The sequence below is a fragment of the Miscanthus floridulus genome, chromosome 8 (assembly GCF_019320115.1).
Source record: "Miscanthus floridulus cultivar M001 chromosome 8, ASM1932011v1, whole genome shotgun sequence".
Taxonomy (NCBI): domain Eukaryota; kingdom Viridiplantae; phylum Streptophyta; class Magnoliopsida; order Poales; family Poaceae; genus Miscanthus; species Miscanthus floridulus.
Genome location: NC_089587.1, coordinates 207427699 through 207449340, shown reverse-complemented (window position 1 = coordinate 207449340; position 21642 = coordinate 207427699). Strand labels below are relative to the sequence as shown.

The following is a 21642-nucleotide window of genomic DNA, read 5'->3' as shown; positions in this document are numbered from 1 at the left end:
TCACCAGGAATGACTTTCGAGACAAGTCCACACCTATCACCTTTATGTCCAATCTAATATGTATAAAACTATAAATAAAGATATATGAGCAATGACTGCAAAAAATGACCAGAAAAAGCACACTGTCTGTCAAAATTATTGTCTGTCAAAATGTACCAAATGTTCATGTTAAGAGATGGCATTGGCACTTAAACATGATATTCACTTGTGCGTTGATAATCTCTGTACATTAGTTTAGAAAAACAATACAAGAAAGCCATTTATCTGTCACTTAAGCTTTCCTCTCCAAAATTTCAGGTGTGCTGCCGTCAAAAACTGGATAGATCATAGATGCCACATTTCCTAAGTATTAAGCATAGGTCGCATAAAAAAAAACTGTTTAGCAAAGCCTACACACATTCCCATTTGAACTACATTCGGTAGTATATGAGCATGTAAGATAAACTGGTAAGTAGACTCATGCTAACTTAAGGGCAGGGGACCTGGATGTCCGTCTCGTTCTATCAGGCAAGGACTTCCGTCTCTGTTCAGCACAGGAAAGGTATTCGTCAATTGGAGGAAGACTCGGCTCTCCCTTCTCATCTTTTGTGACCTGCCCCCTTATTAACTATAATAAAAAAATACAAAATGGCAAGGTGAAACGCTAATCATAGAAAGCATAAAAAAAGGAACTTTTGCAGACCAATTTCCAAACCTTTGACGCCCAGTGTCTTTCAGCTTGTTGGCACACATCCCTGATATCTCTTCCTGACATCCTGCAATCAATGTTAAGAACTAGTCAGAACTCAACGACTGCATACTGCATACGGACCAGTTGTCTCAAATGATTATTGAACAGTTTGCGTAGCCGACTGAATTCAGAAAAGTGCATCGATTCCCAATTTCCCATAAATCAAGTTGATACTACTGTTACTCGGAATTACAGGATGGTCAGAACATCAAATCATATGCATAAGATATTCTCTACTCCATAACATTATTTTGAGTAGTCGTCCATAATATAGTTCCCATGTAAAACGTTAAATGGCTAAGAACATAAAAGGTAAAAAATAATAATGAAACAAGACATAACTATTGCACTGATCTATCGAAAATTATACAAACATCTGAATTTTGACATCCAAGTTGTCAACAAATCCCCATTTTCTTTTGACTGTCGCTTAATTAGATCTTTCTTAGTAACACATAATTTCACCAGTTAAACAAGACTGGGAAAACTTCATAACCAGATGTACTGTTAATTTAGAAATTGACTAACTACCAGATGTGAAGGTTGAATTCAAGAGATTAGGCTTGGAATTCCATACTGGCTGAGCACAAGCCAGAAGTAGCTGCAAACTAGTACTGGTTTTCTGGACATCTCTAATTCTAATCACAGGTTGCACCAGATATGGTGCCACACAGTATATATGCATCCTCACCAGCTAACCAAGAATATGGGTAGATACGAATCTGTAAAACTGTAATCAACCATCAAGACCTCCATTCAATTTTATGGTACAGGCTTGCAAATGCAACATAAACATGTTAAATCCTGTGTTCAAATTGTAGTACTTACTCTTGAGTGGCCAATGAAAATTGAACTAATTCTGATCTAGTCAAGTGCTTGGCATACTGTGCAGCTATTTCCACACGAGTTTGCTGATCCGGTAAGCCAAAGCAGATGATTGAATCAAAACGGCTGCAATGGTGCACCAGAAAAAAAAATAAGTTAGAGGTACCTTTTACAAGAATAATATGTACGGGAAATATGAGCGAGTTGGTCAGAACTCAAATTTTAGAAATGCCACAAGGTTATGCGGCTTAGTTCAATGTTGAACTATTGGTTCGCTAGCAGCTTAAACGTTGAGATCTATGCCTCTTAGGAAATATGCAAACAGGAAAAAAAAGAAACAACAACAGAGCTTTTGAAAGAGAACAATAATCAGCTGGCCATGCCAAAACTATTTGGGACTGCTTGCAAGGAAAGAAAGGGCACACCAATAGAAAACTGCACCTGATGAGAGCAGGATCAAGGTCCTCCTTTCTATTTGTTGCAGCAATGACTACCACCCGTCTATCCTGCTCAAATCCATCGATCTACAAAACATACATACTATTTAGTATCTTAGAAAGATGTTCTTTATGGAACTAACAACAATAAGCATTGTGTTAAGAGACCAAGTGCACATATGCCGACAGCAGTAACCATCAATGCAGACCATGTTCAGTTGTATGTTAGGAAACTGCGGGGTATCAACTTTAACACGCAGCACTTTTTTTAGAATAAGGAATATGAAATATTCCGGTCTCCACATTCACCGGTGAATGAGTATAGCCGTATGCAACACATTAGCAAAGAACAGTGATATTTCTGTCCAGTGGAACGTGATACAGAGACACTTTAATGGCTGCTGATGTGCCATAGATGGAAAAGGTGCCCCCTAAAATGGACAAAATGACTTGCGGAGGGAAGGCAACTAACAAGTGCTGTGACTTTATTGGATTATTCTTCACCAAGAGAACTAATTTTATTTTTGATTTCTTCTTGACCAATGACTACACAAAATGTGCAAATCAGGAGGTAGTAATAAGCAAAGGTTATTTTCCCCTACAAGGAAAATAAACAAGGACCCTACCTGTCGCAGAATTACTGACAAGATTCTTTGTGTAGCTTCATGCATTTCGCTGTCTCGAGCAATAGCAAAAGAATCCACCTATAACAGCACGCGCACGCACACATACACACACGATGTTCAATACATTTTGCAATGGCTTGAGCGTGTATGCTACAAAGATTACGAAATATACCTCATCTAGGAATATAATACCTCCTTCAGGAAGATCATTTGCAAGTGAAAAAACAGATCCCAATAGACGCTCGCTTTCACCATAATATTTTGACATAACAACCTCAAGTGGCACATATAGTAGTGGAACTCCCTAATATAAGAAATGAGCAAATAACAAATTAATTCTACTAAAAAGATAATTGGCATCAGCTATAAATTTGCAGAGAAGAAATCAAAGGCTAACTGAATAAAATATTCATCATATTCAAGAAATGCTCATCCAAACATTACTTTGGGACAATACAAAAAATATAATACTCACTGCTTGTTTGGCAATAACTCGAGCTGAAGATGTCTTGCCTGTCCCTAAAATAATGAGTGATAGATGGTAAGTGTGTGAACACAGCAACCTGAGAGTGCAAGCAATCAGGCTAGTGGTGCATAAAAAGGAACATGTGGGTTTTCCAGCATCAGGTCTTGCTTGCAAGGTGCTCTTGTGGTTTCTTCATATAAATATTAGTGGTGTATAAAAAGGAACATGTGGGTTTTCCACTCTCAGGTCTTGCTTGCAAGGTGCTCTCGTGGTTTCTTCGTATAAATATTCAGTGGGTTATTAACAAACCTTGTAAGCTTTCTTTATTGTGAAATAAACTCAATGAAGCTATCTTCTACTGCAGCTCTCAGCACAGTATACAAGATAACCGCAAGAACCTACTTTTAGGCATTAATCAAGGTGAGATTCAGGCAACTCACCAGGTGGGCCCTAAAAAAGAACAGCTCGAGGTCTATTTGTCTCAAATTTGCAGCGCGTACCATGAGCAATGTCATCATACACTTCAGGACTCTGTAAAGCTAAGAGTATGGTATCCTCTATTTCCCTATATTAGGAGAAGAAACACTTTTCAAGCTTAAAGACAACAATTTCAGAATGGAGTACACAAAAATCATTTGTCTAGTAAGTAATAAGACTAATAGGAATCCCTGACAGGAAGCCAAAATAAACAACAATGAATTTGGGGCTTCATCTCTAAAAGTCAGCAAAAAACAAATATCTCTCAATAAAATGCTCCTTTTGATTAGACACAGATGTATATACATATTTAATTGGATAATATTTGAACTTTACTGTTCTCAAAAAATATGTTTTAGATTTTTTTTCCTGCAAACCACAGCTGCTTTTGGTCACTGGAAATTTGTCAGTTATCCTAATTCATGGTACATTAAGAAGCTGGTAAAAAAGAGGAAAGGAATAGCAAACTGGTGGCACATGCCTTTTCTGAGGTTCATATCCTGCAAGGTTCTCCCAGATTACAGTGCCATCCATTGGAACACTTGATGTTTCATCAAATCCATAGACTCTAACACCCATAACCTCTAAATCAGATACAATTTTCTCCAAAGAGGGTACATGCTTAGATCTCTGACCATTTCCTTTTCTTGGTGTGTTTTTCCCTGATGACCCCTTAACATTTTTTTCACCGGCAATTTTTAAAGCACTGATCAAAGCCTCAAGTTCTTTCAAACTAAAACTCCCACGCTTGATGAATTCAATTTCCTGAAAAAAGAATCATGATATAAAGAGAAATAACAGAACAAACTTCTTTCAGAAGTCGTCAATGAAGGGTCGAAAATAACTAACAGAATAATCTGATCCGATAAGTGGCTCAAATATCAGAACACAGAGACCATCTTCATTGTGATCCCCGGTGCTAGTCTTCTTGGGAGGGTTCAGTGTGATTTGACGTGCAGCTGGACTGGAAAAGAAGCACTTGAGTAAATAAAATATATTGGTATACCATATACATCTATAAGACTTGGGAAACCCTTATCTATGCAACGGACTGAAATCGAAAAAGGCCATTTGCGGGTAAAATATTCTATTAAAGAAGCTTATAATGCACTTTTCAGAACTGCAATGATTTTCTATTCTACTATCATGAGCAAACATTATCAAGGGGGTAGGAAAGAGAAAAATGCAGGGATTAGGGATTTGTATGGACGGGAGAATTCATCAACAAAAATGAATCACATCATTTAATAGAACCCTCTTCAGTCACCCAATTAACAATGTGCACTATAAATGACATCTCTTATGTCAACTAGATGATACCCCGCGTGTTGCTGCGGGAACTTTGTAGTGTTTTATTGGATCATGGCGCAACTTTGACATACTATTAAAGTTGAAAATTAAAAAGAATGAAAAAAAAGAAAATAGAAGAAATGATTGAAGTATTGAACTACCATGCGTCCATGCCTTAGACTGCTCGCTGTCTATCCTTCCTCATGTGAAATAATCGCCATCTCGCAGTTTAAAAAAGAATTATCATCTATTGCGTTGGTGCCGGCCGAAGAACTGTGAGCGCCACCAAGCGATGCAGGACAGCAGTGTGAAGCGTGGCGTAGATGTCGGCGGAGCGCGCGGTGCGCGGAAGGGGCGCGACGCTGGATGTGGGCGGAGCGCAAGGCTGGCTCGTGCCATGCGGGCCTCTGACCCCCACTCTTCCCCCGTCGCTTGCCCTGCCACTGCCGTCTCTTGAACGCGAGCAAGGCTTCTCCTTGCCCTCACCTCTTCCCACTGCTGCTACTGGTGGCACGCCGCTGCGACGTGCTGATGGTCCCCGCCCCTCCACCACGACAAAGCTGGCGCCAAGGGAGATGGCTGGCATGGCTCTCACAATCGAGAAGGCCAGCACCTGGTCCACGAGCCAGATGAACGAAAGGGTGAATGGAGCCGTAGGAACCTTGCTAGCTTATATAAATCTAACTGACCACTCAGTTTCTCATGGCGGTTTTATGAAGCAATCATTTCCACACCAACTGAGGAGGCTGTGAGTGGTTGTTTATTTAATCGTGAGTTGGAGCAGTTCGTCCGTTCATATGCTAGAGAAGAATAGGTGCCCGCGTTTACCGCACTGGGAAGGAGAAGAGGCAAAGTAGTCATTGATGCATCGACCAAGGTGGGAAGAAGCGGGCCCTATATGGTGACGTGGCTTCATGAGATCGCAGGAAAATCAGCTAATGGGGTTCTCCAAAGGGATGGATATTAAATGATAGGAAGTGCTAGGAAGTGAAATAGAATGAAATAGAGCCACTTTGGGCTTCCCTATGAAATGAGGCATGGAATGGAGCCACTACAAAGAAATTCCGGGAGTTATGAAAGAAGCTTCGGACTCATATTATTCACGGGTTGAGAGCGGGAATTGAACTCTAGGAGGTCGAATCTCCCCTTGTTCCTCAGTAGCTCAGTGGTAGAGTGGTCGGCTGTTAACTGACTGGTCGTAGGTTCGAATCCTACTTGGGGAGATTTGATTCATTCTTTAATGTAAGAATAAACAGAAGGCCTAGATATGTGGTTTATCAGAAGCTGAAAACCAGTATACATAGAGCATATAAATCCACAGGACGATGCATGGAGATTAAAGCTGAAATTATTCTGTTTGTGATTTGTGCTTGCCATGAATGGCAAAAGGTAATTGCATAATACATTTCTCATGAAATATACTTTCTTTCCTAACCTGTCCCAAGCACGCACTAGAACCTCCGAGCCACCACCAAGTTGTTCTGCCTCAAGTCCGATATGCGTTACAAGATCAACGATAAGGTGTGACACATTGCAAGTAGATGGCATGTTGAATTTAACAACCACCTGGTCAAAAAACAAACCAAATCAGAGAAATATAGTCGTTATCATCGAGTGATGATTAAACATGGCTGCTACTGATAAATGATAATGATAGCAGAAAAGATAAGCTATGCTTCTAACTTGCTATGGTACTGATAGTCAGATTGCATGTCATTTCTAGAGAACAGCCCAGCCCTGCTGTGCTCTAATAGTAACCATGCATAATTTCGAAAGCTTCCTACCTCACAGTATTCATGTACTGATACTCACACTTAACTCAAATAAGTGCACATGCTTCTAAATTTGCCACATAATCATGCCCAATCCTCCTACAATTCTTCTTTCTACCATAAAATGTGCAGTGTACTTACTCAAGTACTGATACTCACACTTAACTCAAATAAGCACACATGTTTCTACATTTGCCACATAATCATGCCCAATCCTCCTACAATTCTTCTTTCTACCATAAAATGTGTACAGTATACTTAATTTCACGAAAATAGGAGCAAAAAATTGGGACGATTTTTCAAATGCTAATAAACATATATATTGCCAGAAATTTTGGGGGGAAAGAACAACCTTTTGGCCCTTCACTGCAACATCAAACTGCGGCTATGACCCGCGCTGCATCCCTCGGCTATGGACAAGCTCCAATATCCTCTTCCTCTCCTTTCGGGCCAAATCCTCCCCATCCGCGGGAACAACACTCCCTGCTGTGTCGAACGCGCCCTGCAAACACAAAGCAAGCTCAAATCATGCAAATCTCACTCCCAGAATTGCACCAAAAAAAAAGAGCAATAGAGAAGCCAATGAACAAAACCTGCTCATTGCTGTCTGCGTAGGCCACCGGCAGCGAAGCGAGCGCGGCGGCCGCGCCGATAGCGAGATAGGCGGCAGCGGAGGACGATTTCGAAGCCCCCCGCACCGACTCGACGGGCGTGGCATTGGGGAACCGCAGGCGGCGTGATCCTGGCCCCACGGCGGTGGCGTGAGGCTTCTGGAGAGGCGGGGGAGGTGTGGAGGACGAGGAGGTCGAAGCCGCCGATTCAGTGTGCAGCAGCCGGAGGAGGCGGAGGAGGAGCATGGCCATGTTGGGCTCACCGCGACGCCGCCGGAGAAGGGCTGCTCGTGGTCACGTGGTGCTGGGCTTCGAGACCGTGGAACGTGTAGGGAACGTGGGTGGCTCGAGGCCGGGACGAAGATGCCAGAGAGTTCGCGACCAGAGTTTCGCGGCTGGGCTTTTCCCCCCGCCCACGAAAGAACGAAAGCGTTATATAGAATCTACGTTTTCATGTGACGTTTACGTGTAGCTAGTAGACGCTAAGCACTGGGTTTTCTGGGCCTGAGCCGAAAGTTTTTTTTTAGCTCTTGGGCCGCATTTTTAATGGGCCGAAAACTTTTTCAGTTTGAAATCAACTTCTTTTTCGCGAGGGTAAAGTCCAATTTACACCCTCCAACTTTCGCCAAAGTCCGAATTTCAACCTCGAACTTCAAAACCGGATAACTTTGGCCCTCCAACTCTTGAAAAAGCTCAACTTTCAACCTTCTCGGCGGTTTCGGCGATGAACAGTAACTTTTGATATTTTTTGAGGCGTTGAAATTTTATATTATTTTTTAAGCATCTTAACGTCCTCAAATGAAAAAACTCAAAACTATAAAGTTGTAGATCTCATTGAGAGCTACAACTTTGGTATAAAAAGTATTTTCATTTAACTCCATACAAATAATATATTAGTGCTCTAATACGGCAAGCGCTATTATGATGCTGAAATTTTATATTATTTTTTCGAGCATCTAACTGTCCTCAAATGAAAAAAAAATTAAAACTATAAAGTTGTAGATCTCATCGAGATCTACAATTTACATATAAAAATTATCTTCATCCGATATCGTATTGAAGGGTTTTCTATTTTTTAAAATTTGAGTCTCAATACGATATCGGATGAAGATAATTTTTATATGTAAATTGTAGATCTCGATGAGATCTACAACTTTATAGTTTTAATTTTTTTCATTTGAGGACAGTTAGATGCTCGAAAAAATAATATAAAATTTCAGTACCATAATAGCGCTTGCCGCATTAGAGCACTAATATATTATTTGTATGGAGTTAAATGAAAATACTTTTTATACCAAAGTTGTAGCTCTCAATAAGATCTACAACTTTATAGTTTTGAGTTTTTTCATTTGAGGACGTTAAGATGCTTAAAAAATAATATAAAATTTCGGCGCCTCTAAAAATATCAAAAGTTACTGTTCATCGCCAAAACCGCCCAGAAGGTTGAAAGTTGAACTTTTTCAAGAGTTGGAGGGCCAAAGTTATCCGATTTTGAAGTTCGAGGTTGAAATTCGGACTTTGACGAAAGTTGGAGGGTGTAAATTGGACTTTAGCCTTTTCGCGACCGCGACAAGGCACGTATATATTTCACTATCCCTTAAAAAAACAAAAATATGTTTCACTAGATATATGTCGTGCGTTACACGAGGATCATGGTTTTTTTTATGTACAACTACATCGACAAACGTGAGTTATGGCGCAGATAAACATATTAAGAAATCTATAAATCTTGTTATATAGAAAATGCAAAGCTGTCTCCACATTCCTCCAACCATACAAAATAGTTACGCTTCACATTGATAGCGACAAGGCGCAATTGTCAGCTAAGTACTGCTATATATGGGCATGCAGCCATTGGCACGACGGCCCGACACGAAGCCCGTATTTTTTGGCCCAACACGAGCACGGCCCGGCCCGGTAGCGAGCGGGCCCAGGCTGGCATGGCCCGGTATACAGGACCATGCCTGGGACGCGCCCCAGGCACGCGGCTGCCCTGGCATGGCCCGCAATTTGGTGAGAGGCCCGGTGACCACCTTGGCCTGCTAAGTGCCGCACTCTCTTCCCCTAAAAAAACAAAAAAGAGCCTGCACTCTCTCCCGGGCCTGCTAAGAGCTGCTCTCTCCCGACCACCCTGGCCTGCTAAGGCCCGGTGGCTGGCCCCTAACCAGGGGCGAAGCCTAGTAAGGCCCAGTGGGTGCAGATGACCCCCCCCAAAAAAAATAAATCAGTGCTTACCCCCACATCTTGGCCCTTTATGCACCCCCCTTGGGCCAACAAGCTACACCCCCATGGCCCAACTTCCCAAACCAGCAGCGGCTTTTTTATTCTTGCACCCCCCTCCATTTCCCTCTAGCTTCGCCACTGCCCCTAACCCTAACTTTCTTCTCAATCCACCGATTCCACCCCTCCCCGCGCTGCACTCTCTCCTTGCGAGCCGCACGAGGCAGCGACTGTTGACACTAGATATGGCAAACAGATAAATCCGTAAGCACACGAATGTCAATGTAGCTTTCACCTAGGAGTATTCCAAGGTATCAAATTTTCACGGGAAACGCGAAGTGGACTAGTTAAGAACTAAGAGTATCCAAGGGTAAAAATAATAGGTAGAAAGGATATCTGTGGTTTCTATGAATTAAGGCAAGACTTAAGAAGACTATATCACGGTTGTTTACTTCGGGGCACAGCCCGTCTAGCAACCTAGGAGAGATAACTAGACAAGGTCTATCATGAGCCCTACGATTTAATAACTAAACCTATCGTAGTGGAATACAGAGGATGGACATGGCTGTCACCACCTGCCACCTACCACAATCTATCTTGAGGCCTAGCCACAAATGTAGGAAAGTTATAGCCTAAGCACCACGCTTAATCATAAACTCACTACTCTAATCCTAGCTAACAGATCAGAGCACCCTAACCAAGCGGTGAAACCAGTAAACATAATAATATAAATAATACTTAAGTAATACAAAAGAGCAGAGTTACCACAGAGAAGATACCAGATTTCACTCGAAGAAGAGCTTCATCCGCCGAAGCACAAGTGGAGAGGATGCCGACAGCTCTGGCTCCTCCCCAAGCTTCTCCTCACTATCTCCCTATCTTTTACTTCTAAGTAGTAAAGCTACAGAGCTTCGTCTAACTACTACTCTCACTTGGAGTGATAGAATGAGATGGTGCCCTTCTCCACCGAGTACCACTGCCCCTTTTATAGTGTGGAGAGGCAGTGGGGGTACTTATAGAGGGTGTAGAAGGTCGGTGGAGCAAACTTGGGCGCCGGGCGGTGGGGTAGGGGCGCCGGCCGGCGTAGGATTGCGCCGCCTTTCGATCGTAGGGCCTTGGTTGGCTCCCAAATGCGGTTGTCTTAATGGCACGTGCGAAGATTTGGTAGGTAAGGTGATTCCAAGGTTGGTTGGAGGGCTCCAAGTCCATGACAGTGGACCCATGGATCCAAGACCACTCAATCCTGACCCTTGATGCAAACCGACTTGAGATCGACGCTGGAGAAGGCTTGGAGGACCTCTCCCACGACTTGAGATCGATGTTGGAGAAGGCTTGGAGGACCTCTCCCACGAATCGGTGACGTGGTCAGGCCACTTGGCACCTCGGGCGACACCCTTGTGGGGCCGACCGGCGTGGCCAAGTGGGCCCAAGGCCCCCTTCCACGTCCACTTGCTCCCTATGTTCATATTTGTCACATTTTAGGTCATTTTTGCTATAATTTTCAGCATACAAATAATTCTACAAGCACAAGTGAAACTAGATGAATTTTTAAACAAAATGCAACACATGTGATAATGTTTTACCTCACTTTATCATGCTTTTGGATGGAATATTGATGGTCAAAACAGGTGTTAATGACCGTCAACAGCGACGTCCGCTCACGCCCCTCTCTTCGTTGCTGCCTAACTCAGATCCGCATCCGGTACTGCACAAGTTCCCTTAGTCTTACAGGGGTGTATTTTTTTTTGCCCCACGAGCCCTCACGCAGGCGACGCGAGGTCGAGTTCGAGTTCAGCTGCAGCAACAGGCCGTTGTTCACATCGAGCAGAGACCTCAACCTCCTCAGCACCGCGTGCCAAACACCAACGTTGACTTGTATTTTTTTCGATTTCATTTTATTTGGTTTGATATTTTCTTTTTTCTGATTTGGATTTGGAACGATTTAATTTGATTTGATATCCGAGTCTGATTTTGACAAGCGAGGCAAAAAAATCCGGAGGCGAGCTAAGCAGGGCGGGACGGTACGACGATACCCTACGCATTTGACTTGTATTTCTTTCCTGATTTCATTTGATTTGGTTTGATATTTTATTTTTTCTGATTCGGATTTAGAATGATTTATTTGATTTGATATTCAATTCTGATTTGGAGGACTTGTATTTTTTTCCAATTCAGATTTAGAACGATTTAATTTGATTTGATTTGATATCCGCTTCTGATTTGGAGGAGTGAGTAAAAAAAATCTAGGAACGAGCTTAGCAGAGCGGGGCAGTACGACGATACCTCTATGTATTTTTTGGTGTATATAGATATAGATATAAACATAGATAGATATATCAGGAGGGGTAGTTCGAAATCAACTTCGCGACATGAACACAATTGCAGCAGACGGAAGTCGTTGAGTCAGTATAGGCACAGAGCCCAAATATTGCAACCTGCTAGTTTTTATTCACTAGGTAGCGTATCCGTGCATTGCTACGGGATAGCTAATAATTTGTACTAAAAACACACGGATCACAAGATAAGATAATACTGTAAAAATTAAATACCAACGTTAAAGTGTTATTTAATCCAAGAAAACAAAGTGTCATAGCTAGACCAAATTAATCTAAAAGCATTATCCTAACATTATCCTAGCTAGGATCGTACCCGTAAGTTGTTACAGCGGGTGTTATACCGTCGGCTTGAGACTTCCCTTCAACAATATCTATCTTGTCAGCCATGCTACACTGAAAGTACTCATGATAGTTGTGTGAGAAAAGAAAAAAAACAATATGCTATAGTTACAGGCCATATATTTTATATCTTCTATGGACTTACAATGAATTAAAAATGTTAATGCTATATTTGTTTCCGACTGGTTAACATCATTATTATTGGAACGAGAGAAATGATTTCTTCACAACACAAGTTCACATGGTCCCTATAATGCTCATCCGCCTACAATGGATGGCGCATATACCATAATAAAAAATATAAACATATGCAAAAATATATTCTTTCAAAGCAAGAAACTTGAATAAAATTTATTTATTTAAATGCAAATATCAGGACAAACAGAATATTCAGATCTTAGTGATTCATATATAATACATTTTGTTTTCATAGAATGTTTGCATAGTATGGATACAAAACACTATATAGTGCATAAGGACGCTCAGATTCCTTATACAACACTCCCTCATTCTTGCTCAAAAAAATAATTAAGGCATCTAAAATCAGTTAGCGGCGTCGACCTCCTGCCTACCTTGAGGCGAAACATATGGCCCTAAGCTTGCAAAATTTCTTGTGAGTGGCACTGAATTCCTTCCTGTGTTGATGCAGCGACAGGAGCCCTGCTAGAGACCATATGGGTATGGATATCCAGAAGTTCCTATGCAATCTGCTGCCTGATTTTTTTATTTTACTGACTGGTGAGCAGTTTCAGGAACAATAGAAGAGTTCTTTCCATTGAGCAATATGGCCAAATCGAAAAAATCAGAAGTGGAAATTTCATTAAACCATACCTTTGCTACAACAGTATGTAACAAGCAGCATAACCACCATCACCAGCACGAAAATCAGCCCACGCCTCTCGTCCAAGTAGAAGCACTAAATGCAAGTGCAAAACAAGTGGCTTTTATTATTTAGCTATATGCTAAATGCAAAAGAAACAACAGGCTCCAATAACTTAAGGGTTATTTGGATTGGTACCATTACAATTCTCGGAACTTTGAGATGTACGATTAAAATTTACCTATTCTAAAACTTGTCATTACAATTCTTCTTGTACCTGATACTTGCCATTTTCTATGTCTTCTGGGTGTCTGGGCCCACTGTCAGGCCGTATACATGTATATATCTTTCGTATGGACCAAAACACCCCGGCTGCTTCTCTCCCCCCACTCACTGACGTGTGGGCCCCACACGTCAGATTCTCCTTCAACCAACAGCAAGCCCATCCACGCCGTCGGATCTTGTCCGCTGAGATCTGCCGCCGCAGGATCCATGCCGCTCGCCTCCTCAACTAGATCCGCTCGCTGTCGGGGAGGAGGGCGCCGGATCCACTGCCGGGAAAGAGGTGGGGGCCGGATCCGCCGTCGTGGACGAGGTGGGGGCCAGATCCACCGCTGGGGACGAGGTGGGGGCCGGATCCACCGCTAGGGAGGAGGTTGGGGCCGGTTCCACCGTCGAGGAGGTGGAGCGGGCTGGATCCACCACCATGGAGGAGGTGGCGTCTGGATCCACCGCTGTGGATGAGGTGGGGGTCGGATCCACCACCAGGGATGAGGTGGGGACCGAATCCACCGCCGAGGACGAGGTGGGGGCCGGATCCACCACCAGGGAGGAGGAGCAGGCCAGATCCACCGCTAGGGAGGAGGTTGGGGCCGATTCCACCATCGGGGAGGTGGAGCGGGCCAGATCCACCACCGTGGAGGAGGTGGCATCCGGATCCACCGCCGTGGATGAGGTGGGGGCTAGATCCACCACTGGGGATGAGGTGGGGGCCAGATCCATCGTCGGGGATGAGGTGGGGGCTGGATCCACCACTGGGGAGGAGGAGTGGGCCGGATCCATCGCTGGGGAGGAGGTTAGGGCCGGTTCCACCGTCGAGGAGGTGGAGCGGGCCGGATCCACCACCATGGAGGAGGTGGCAGCCGGTTCCACTATCGGGGAGGAGGAGGGGGCCAGATCCACCACCGAGGAGGTGGCAGCCGGTTCCACCGCCGGGGAGGAGGAGGGGGCCAGATCCGCCTCTAGGGAGGAGGTGGCGGCTGGATCCATGCCCCCACATGCGCCGCTGGGTGAGACGAGCCACGCTCACTACCATGGTCAAGCCGCACCACCTTGGTGGGAGTGAAAGGGAGGAGGGGTGCCACCATGGTTTGAGGGAGGAAGGGCACCGCCATGGTGTGGGAACAAGGAGGAGCGCTGATGTGGCTAGAGGGAGAGGGAGGAGTGGCTGGTGTGTGTGAGAGAGAGGAGTGAGAGAGGCGTCGGTCAAGCTGAGGGAGGAGTGGCCGGTGTGTGAAGGAGAGTCTGACGTGTGGGGCCCACACGTCAGTGAGTGGAGGGAGAGAAGCAGTCGGGGGTGTTTTGGTCCATATGGAAGATGTGTACACGTATACGGCCTGATAGTGGGCCCAGACACCCGAAAGACATAGAAAATGGCAAGTATCAGGTAGAAGAAGAATTGTAATAGCAAGTTTCAGAATAGGTGAATTTTAATGGTACATCTCAAAGTTCTGAGAATTGTAATGGTGCTGATCCAAATAACCCATTACTTAACACCCCCCCTACATTTCCACAAGCAAAACATGTAGATGGTAGTACAATTGGCTTGTAGCTGCAGCCAGACTGGCTGCAATTAATCACTACCGAACAGGAAAGCTTTTGAGTGTATAAAAGTTGAAACAATTATCAGCATAATGTCTGCAGTTCATGTATCATGATTACTCTTATTTAGTTATTTTGTGACTTTTCATTCATCATTGTATGCAAAAGAAGGGGACATTTTCCAGTAAACATGTAAATATATGCTATGACCATAGGAATTTCAGGCTGACATCAATGAGAAATCAATGCTATAAAAAGGTGACTCACTAAGTGAAATATACCGTACATATACTCTGAAATCGATAAAATTAATCGTCATGGCAATAGCCAAATCAAGCATCATTGAACTTCCATGTATTTTTTAGCAACAAGATCAAAACCAATAAATCAGTGGGCATATATCAGAAGTACTCCATCCGTTCCAAATTATAAGTCGCTTTCACTTTTTTGGTTTATCCATTTTGCTATGTATCTAGACATATTATTTATTTAGATGCATAGCAAAATAGATGTACCAAAAAAACAAAAGCGACTTATAATTTGGAACGGAGGGAGTAAAAAAGAATCATGCCAATTATCCACCAGTCATAGGTGAGTAGAAATTATTTAAGAATTTACCTACAAATGGAGTGCCAATATTTGTAGGACTGCAGCTGGCAACAAATGCCTTGATGGCACACAATAGCCGTGGTACTAAAGGGTCAAGTGCCACAACCAGTGATGCCACATAGATCTGTGAACTCTATCACCCTAGATTTTTTTTAATTTTAACACTTTTTGAAAACTAATTTTAAATCTAATACTGTATGTTTTTTTTTCAAAACTAACACTTTTGGCCGTGCCTATTGCCATGGCGTGACCAAAAGCCTGTGCCGCACCATGCATGGTGGCGTGGCAGGGGGCTGACGTGGCGACGACCGGAATGGTTGAAGGTTGACGTGGCAGGGCCTGCCGCGCCACCCATCTTGGTGCGGCCAAGCTTTCGATCGGGTAACTCCGTGGATAGCCTTGGGCCTTCCCCATGTGCAAGTGGGTCTCCGACGTGCCTTTTAGCAAGCCTCTCCCGGATGCTCCCCGCCGTCTTCACTATCAAGCTTTCGGCCAAAACGCCACGGGCCTTGTTCCCTCCGGTACACGGTGGCGGCCACACCACAAACACGGTTGGTGTGATCTCGCAAGACTACAAGCCCCTCCGATATACAACAATAGTGCGCATAAGCACCAAGTAGTAAGAGGTATGCAAACCTCACTAAACACTAGGCCTAAACCTAGAGCAAACGCATAAGCGGTGATCTAATCAACCTAAGCACTTCACCAAGCACCTACGCTAATCACCTAATAAAACACTAAGCACTATGCAAGTGAAGATCACTAAAATGGTGTATCAACACTCTTGGTATGTTTCCTTAGTACCACTTATATCAAATGGATGGTTGGGGTTGTATTTATTAGCCCCACTGAGAAAGTAGCCATTGGGGATGAAAACTCACTTTTCTGCTACTGACCGGATGCTGGAGTCGTCCTGATCGGACGCGTCTGGTCGTCCCAACTGTTGGAGCCGTGAACAACTGATCGGATGCTACCAGTGTCCGGTCACTTGCCACCGGACATGTCTGATCGCAAGTTCGCTGCTCTAGAACCTCTCTATACTCGATCGAACGTTGTTGTCCTATGTCCGGTCGGTTTGTCGCCAGCGTCCGATCACTTGCTGAGTGTGTTGTCGGACTGATGAACAATGCCATTGGTGCGTCCGGTCGATTCACTTGTTTAGCGTCCGATCGCTGCTGCTGACGCCTGTTGTTGCTGAGCCACTAATCGGAGCATCCGGTCACTTTCTTCCAATGTCCGATCCAGCGTCTGGTCGCTTCTGTGAGCTCGTTTCTTCATGATCTTACGTGCGGCTTGGTTCCTTTCTTCATGCTTAGACTTTGCTTGATATCTTAGGTCTTCTCTTGTGCTCCTAAGGTCTTGCTTGAGGTGTTGATCATCAGATCATCACGTCGCATTTGTCTAAGTCACATCTTGCATCCTATTGAACTACAAAACAATCACTTACAAATTCATTAGTCCAATTTGGTTGTGTTGGTCATTAAACACCAAAATCCAAAATAAATGGGCCTAGGGTCCATTTTCCTTACACTTGGAATGACATGTACTTAAAAAGTACTATGCCTGACCGGCTTCCCGGTAAGCCCTGAAAAATGTTTAGCCTATCTGATATTTGTGCGTAAACCATAAATCCAAATCGATTCTAGACTGTCTTCCAATCTACATGCTTGACTAAGTGAGGATGTGGCAGCTTTTTTCACATCATATTCCATTAGATAGAAAAAGCTACAAAAGGTGTACAAGATAGATTCATATAGTAGGCTCAAATAGCGCTTTGACTGATATAGGTAAAAAAATTGCCAATTTACATCCAGGTCTTATCTACTTAGTTGTGGGCATTGCCCCCCTGAAATAGAACTTTTTGGGTCAGATACCCCCTGCTTTTGCTATGGGGCTGGCGGGTTCACTCCTTGCCATGAATAGGGTTGGCTCCTTCCCCGAGATAGATAGAAGCCAAGCCTACTACGCGGTGCGAACTCCTAAAGAAGACACTGAACTTACTTTCTTTCTTGCTTGCTTGTTCCCTAGGATTATGATTCCTAGGGTTGTTGCTTGGTTTGTTTATGCTTAGCAACGATTCATTCAAAATAAAAAGGTAGAAGCTGCTCAGAAACGATGTTATCTTGTCCCCTTGGGACAACACTTTCACTCCTTTCCTCTGAGCTAAACCTAGACCTCCCACTCCCACTCTCACATGTAGGCAGAGATGGAGACTCATTCACTACCTAGGTCGTGAGATTGAAGAAGGTATACTATTAGACTAGGTTCATTCCAGCTGCGTTGCTCTTTTTCTTTTGATTCTTTCTGTTTCTATTTACTTGAGCTAATTCTTTACTTGCTTTCAAGCTAACTTGGCTTGGTGCCGGGAATGGAATCACAACAAGAGACAGGGCTAATGGTTGGTTCTGTCTACTATATTTAGTATGATTTTTGATATCTTCAACCTTAAGAGGCGGTTTACGAAAGAGAGAGAGAGAGAGAGCTCATGGAAGACTTGAGAAATTGAAATAATTGTCCATTTTTGTTTCCATTTCTTCCTAACAGGAAACAAAAATGTCACTATGCATAACACATCTAATTGGAAGTGGAATGAAGATAATGCACTTTACTCTTTCATTTGTAGCTGGATTACCCCTTGGGTTGGGCTAACTTGAATCTGTTTTGTTTAGTTTTTCACTAAGCAATTGCATTGATTACTTATAAAATCAAATTCACATTCTTAAATCACTTTCTCTCACGTACTGATCCTCCTTGCCTTTCCTTCCTTGACCAGTAAGGTATGAAGCACTAGCTCAACCACAGCTACAACTTCTTCTCGAGCAGCTCTTCCACTCATTTTATTAGCAATCAAACCTCTTCCCTTCTCTTGCACTGAGCTAAGCATTCAAATAGCAAAGCAAGGGAAAAATATGGTATGTACTTTTTTAATCCACATATAGAGAAAGCGGATGTGCCCTTATTATGGCAGTTGCAAATCAAATATATAGCGCGTAGTTGCAAGGCTTTCTTTCGTGAGCTAGCTATGTTTGCTTCCTCTTTTCCTCTCTGTTCCGGATGTCAATTGAGTTTAACTAAAGGACTGGCTCCTTGAATGAGGCTAGCCAGTAAATAGAAATGGCCACGCCCATTGAAGCATATAAGGATACCAAAGATTGAAATCCTACAACCTACTTGACTACTTGAGAAGGTGTTTCCTACTTGGGAATGGTATAGAAAGCCTGTCTTCCCTGAGAGTCTTCCTCTATAAAACAACAACAACATTAGTGGATATAGACTATGGTAAGGGATGTACTTCATCTCTGTTCTTACCCAAGGAAACCACTTTCTAGGTATCGATCATAAGGGATGGTATAGGAAAGGAATGGATCAATAGTAACTTCGCAACAGGAAGAGTATGGTGCTCCATGGTGGCGAGGTCTCGGAGAAGCAGCTATTCATGTGCAAGAGGGAGCAGTACGGAAGGAGGTAGTGCTGAGTGGAGCATTTGAGAAAGTAATGGAGTATAGTGCTTACCACATGTTAGGTAACAACCCCTGGTTGGCTAGCAAGTAGGGAAAGAAAGACCTATCGAATTAGCAATGGGGAAAGATCCTCCTCTTAGACCTCCCTTCATAAGCTTGACCTAATCTACCAAATTGGGAAGCATGCATCTAAACAATCAATTTCATACCCTTGCCAGAAGGATCCTGTGGAAATAAAAAATAATACAACCCCCACTCCTCTTTTAAGGCACCTTTGCTTTCGTTTCACTTCGTGGGAAGACCTTACTTTTGTTCCAGCATTTGGTTAAGGATGAAAGGAAAGGAATAGGAATAGTCATATCGCTCGGGACTTCCATTGGATAGTGTACGTTCGCCATTGATTCCTTTTTGAAAGGAAAAGAAAAGTTCTCAACCTTCCCTAAGCAAGTCGATCACACTAGATCAATAAAGTAGTCTTCCCTATGTGAGTGCAAAAGGATAATACTATTCAACCAAGGTTGCTCTCTCTATAGTTCTTTTAAGAATCCAAGTTTAGGTCAAACCCCATCAAACTATGGATCCCTTCTATCTCTTCTTCCCATTTCCTCAAACCAGTGCTTCTTAGTCCAACGGTTATTGCTATTCAACCAGCTCGTACTTTGTATCATACCACCAGCCAAGCCAATTCCTATTTTAGAATTAGTTGCTGCTACATGACATCATCAGTCAGGGCTAGTGCTTTTCTAAGAACCCCATGTCTGCTCCCCCGAGTGAAGGGTTGATTCAACCAAAGCAAGAAACAACCCTATCTTCTGAGTGAAGGGACAACCTAATCGCTCCTAAGTACCAGAGCTATTCCTTTAGTTAAAGTCAATAGTAGCCTACCCTCCGTCCCTTGCCGAGTCTGCAGTAGTGGAATTTGCTTTTTGGCAAGGGCAGGCATGAACGAAGCATCGAAGATACGTCTCCACACATTGATTAACACGCTCTGTCTGCCCGTCCATCTGTGGATGGTAGGCAGAGCTCATGCGGAGGTCAATCCCTGCCAACTTGAAAAGCAACTGCCAGAACTTGCTAGTGAAAAGCCAATCTTGATCAGAAATGATAGCCAACGACAAACCATGCAGCTTGTAAATATGATCCAGAAATGCACGAGCAACAGAGGCAGTAGAAATCGGGTGGCACAAAGCCACAAAGTGTGCAAACCTAGTAAATTTGTCCACAACCACCATTATAATATTGGCAGATCCCGAGAGAGGCAACCCTTCGATGAAATCCATGGAGATTACTTCCCAAGAAGATTTTGGCACTGATCATGGTTGGAGGAGACCGGGATAACTGCTGTGATCTAGTTTGGCCTGAGCACAAATAGAGCAAGACTGCACATATTTTAGAACTGCAGCACGCATACCTGGCCAAAAGAATAGTTGATGGATTTTGGCCAGTGTGGCAGGAGCACTAGAATGCCCTCCGACTGCACTGTCATGAAGAGCTAAAAGCACTCAGGTCTGAAGATCAGTGTACGAACCCAACCATACCATGTCCTTGTACATGATAATCCCCTGGCGCAAGCTGAATGGAGGCTTAGCTATGGGATCCAAAGAGAGTTGGGTTAACAGACCAGAGGCCTCAGTATCTTGCTGGTACCAGTCTGGCAAGGAAGATTTTCAATCATGTACGAGAGATGACACCGCTAACAGAGTTTCAATTGGTGGTCGGCAGGACAAAGCATCAGCGATAGTATTGTCTTCACTGCAGTGGTAGATGATGCGATAGCGGAGGCCCAGCAAATGTGTGAATACTTTTTGCTGCCAAGGAGTGTGGAGCCACTGCTCATTGAGATGCATAAGGCTTTTCTTGTCCATGTGGATCACAAACTCCGATTGCATCAGATAATGGCGCCAACTATCCACCTCCATAAGAATTGCTAAGTACTCCTCGTAGACGGAGAGTCCCTGAATGTGAGGCCCCAAAGCTTTACTGATATAGGCTAAGGGGTGTCCATGTTGTTGCAACACATCACCAATTCCATAGCCGAAGGCATCAGTCTCAACCTCAAATGGAATGGAGAAATTTGGGAGAGCCGGAACTAGAGCTGACGATAGAGCGGCCTTTAGCGAGTTGAAGGCTGAATCATGAAGAGAAGTCTAGACAAACATAGTATCATTCTTCAGCAATTCATTGAGGGGCTTAGCAATGACACCGAAATGGCACACAAATTTCTAGTAGTACCCGACAAGCCCTAGAAATCCATGAAGAGCACGTACTATGGTTGGTGTTGGCCAGTCCTAAACCGCCTGGACTTTGGCTAGGTTTGTCGCCAAACCAGCACTGCTAATCACATGGCCCAAGTATGAAACTAAACGTTGAGCAAACTTACACTTGGAGAGTTTGATTTTCCATTGGTCGGCTGCAAGCCATTGGAATACCGCAGCGACATGTTGCACATGCTCTTCATAAGTGCGATTGTATATCAAGATATCGTCGAAAAAGACAATCACAAAGCGGCAGAGCCCTGGAGCCAAAGTTGCATTCATGGCACCCTAAAATGTGCCTGGAGCAACGGTCAAGCCAAACGCCATCACCCTAAATTCGTACTAACACAGATGGGTGAAAGGACCTAGAATGCCGCCTAGAGGGGGGGTGAATAGGTGTTTTTGAAAATTAATACTTTTAAATGCGGAAACAATTAGAAAATAGAGTTTCCAAAATAGAAACTCTAAATTAATAGTAATACCACCCCTCACAAGTTAGCCATAGAGTAAACAAGGTATAAATAATATATCTAGAAGCTACAACCCT

At 43.5% G+C, this 21642-nt stretch overlaps 1 protein-coding gene, 1 non-coding gene and 1 pseudogene across 2 annotated transcripts; 1 reads left to right on the top strand and 2 right to left on the bottom strand.

Annotated features, from left to right (window-relative positions):
- Positions 1-145: 145 nt before the first annotated feature.
- On the bottom strand, positions 146-7610 carry LOC136474733 (uncharacterized; annotated as a pseudogene).
- Positions 6003-6074, top strand: TRNAN-GUU (transfer RNA asparagine (anticodon GUU)). Its single transcript has one exon. It is a non-coding gene; the product is annotated as a tRNA-Asn (tRNA).
- A 5850-nt stretch (positions 7611-13460) lies between the features above and the next one.
- Positions 13461-14264, bottom strand: LOC136470549 (dirigent protein 10-like). The gene has a single exon (XM_066468357.1). It carries the CDS (start codon positions 14262-14264, stop codon positions 13461-13463), a length of 804 nt encoding a protein of 267 aa, XP_066324454.1.
- Between the last annotated feature and the right edge of the window lie 7378 nt (positions 14265-21642).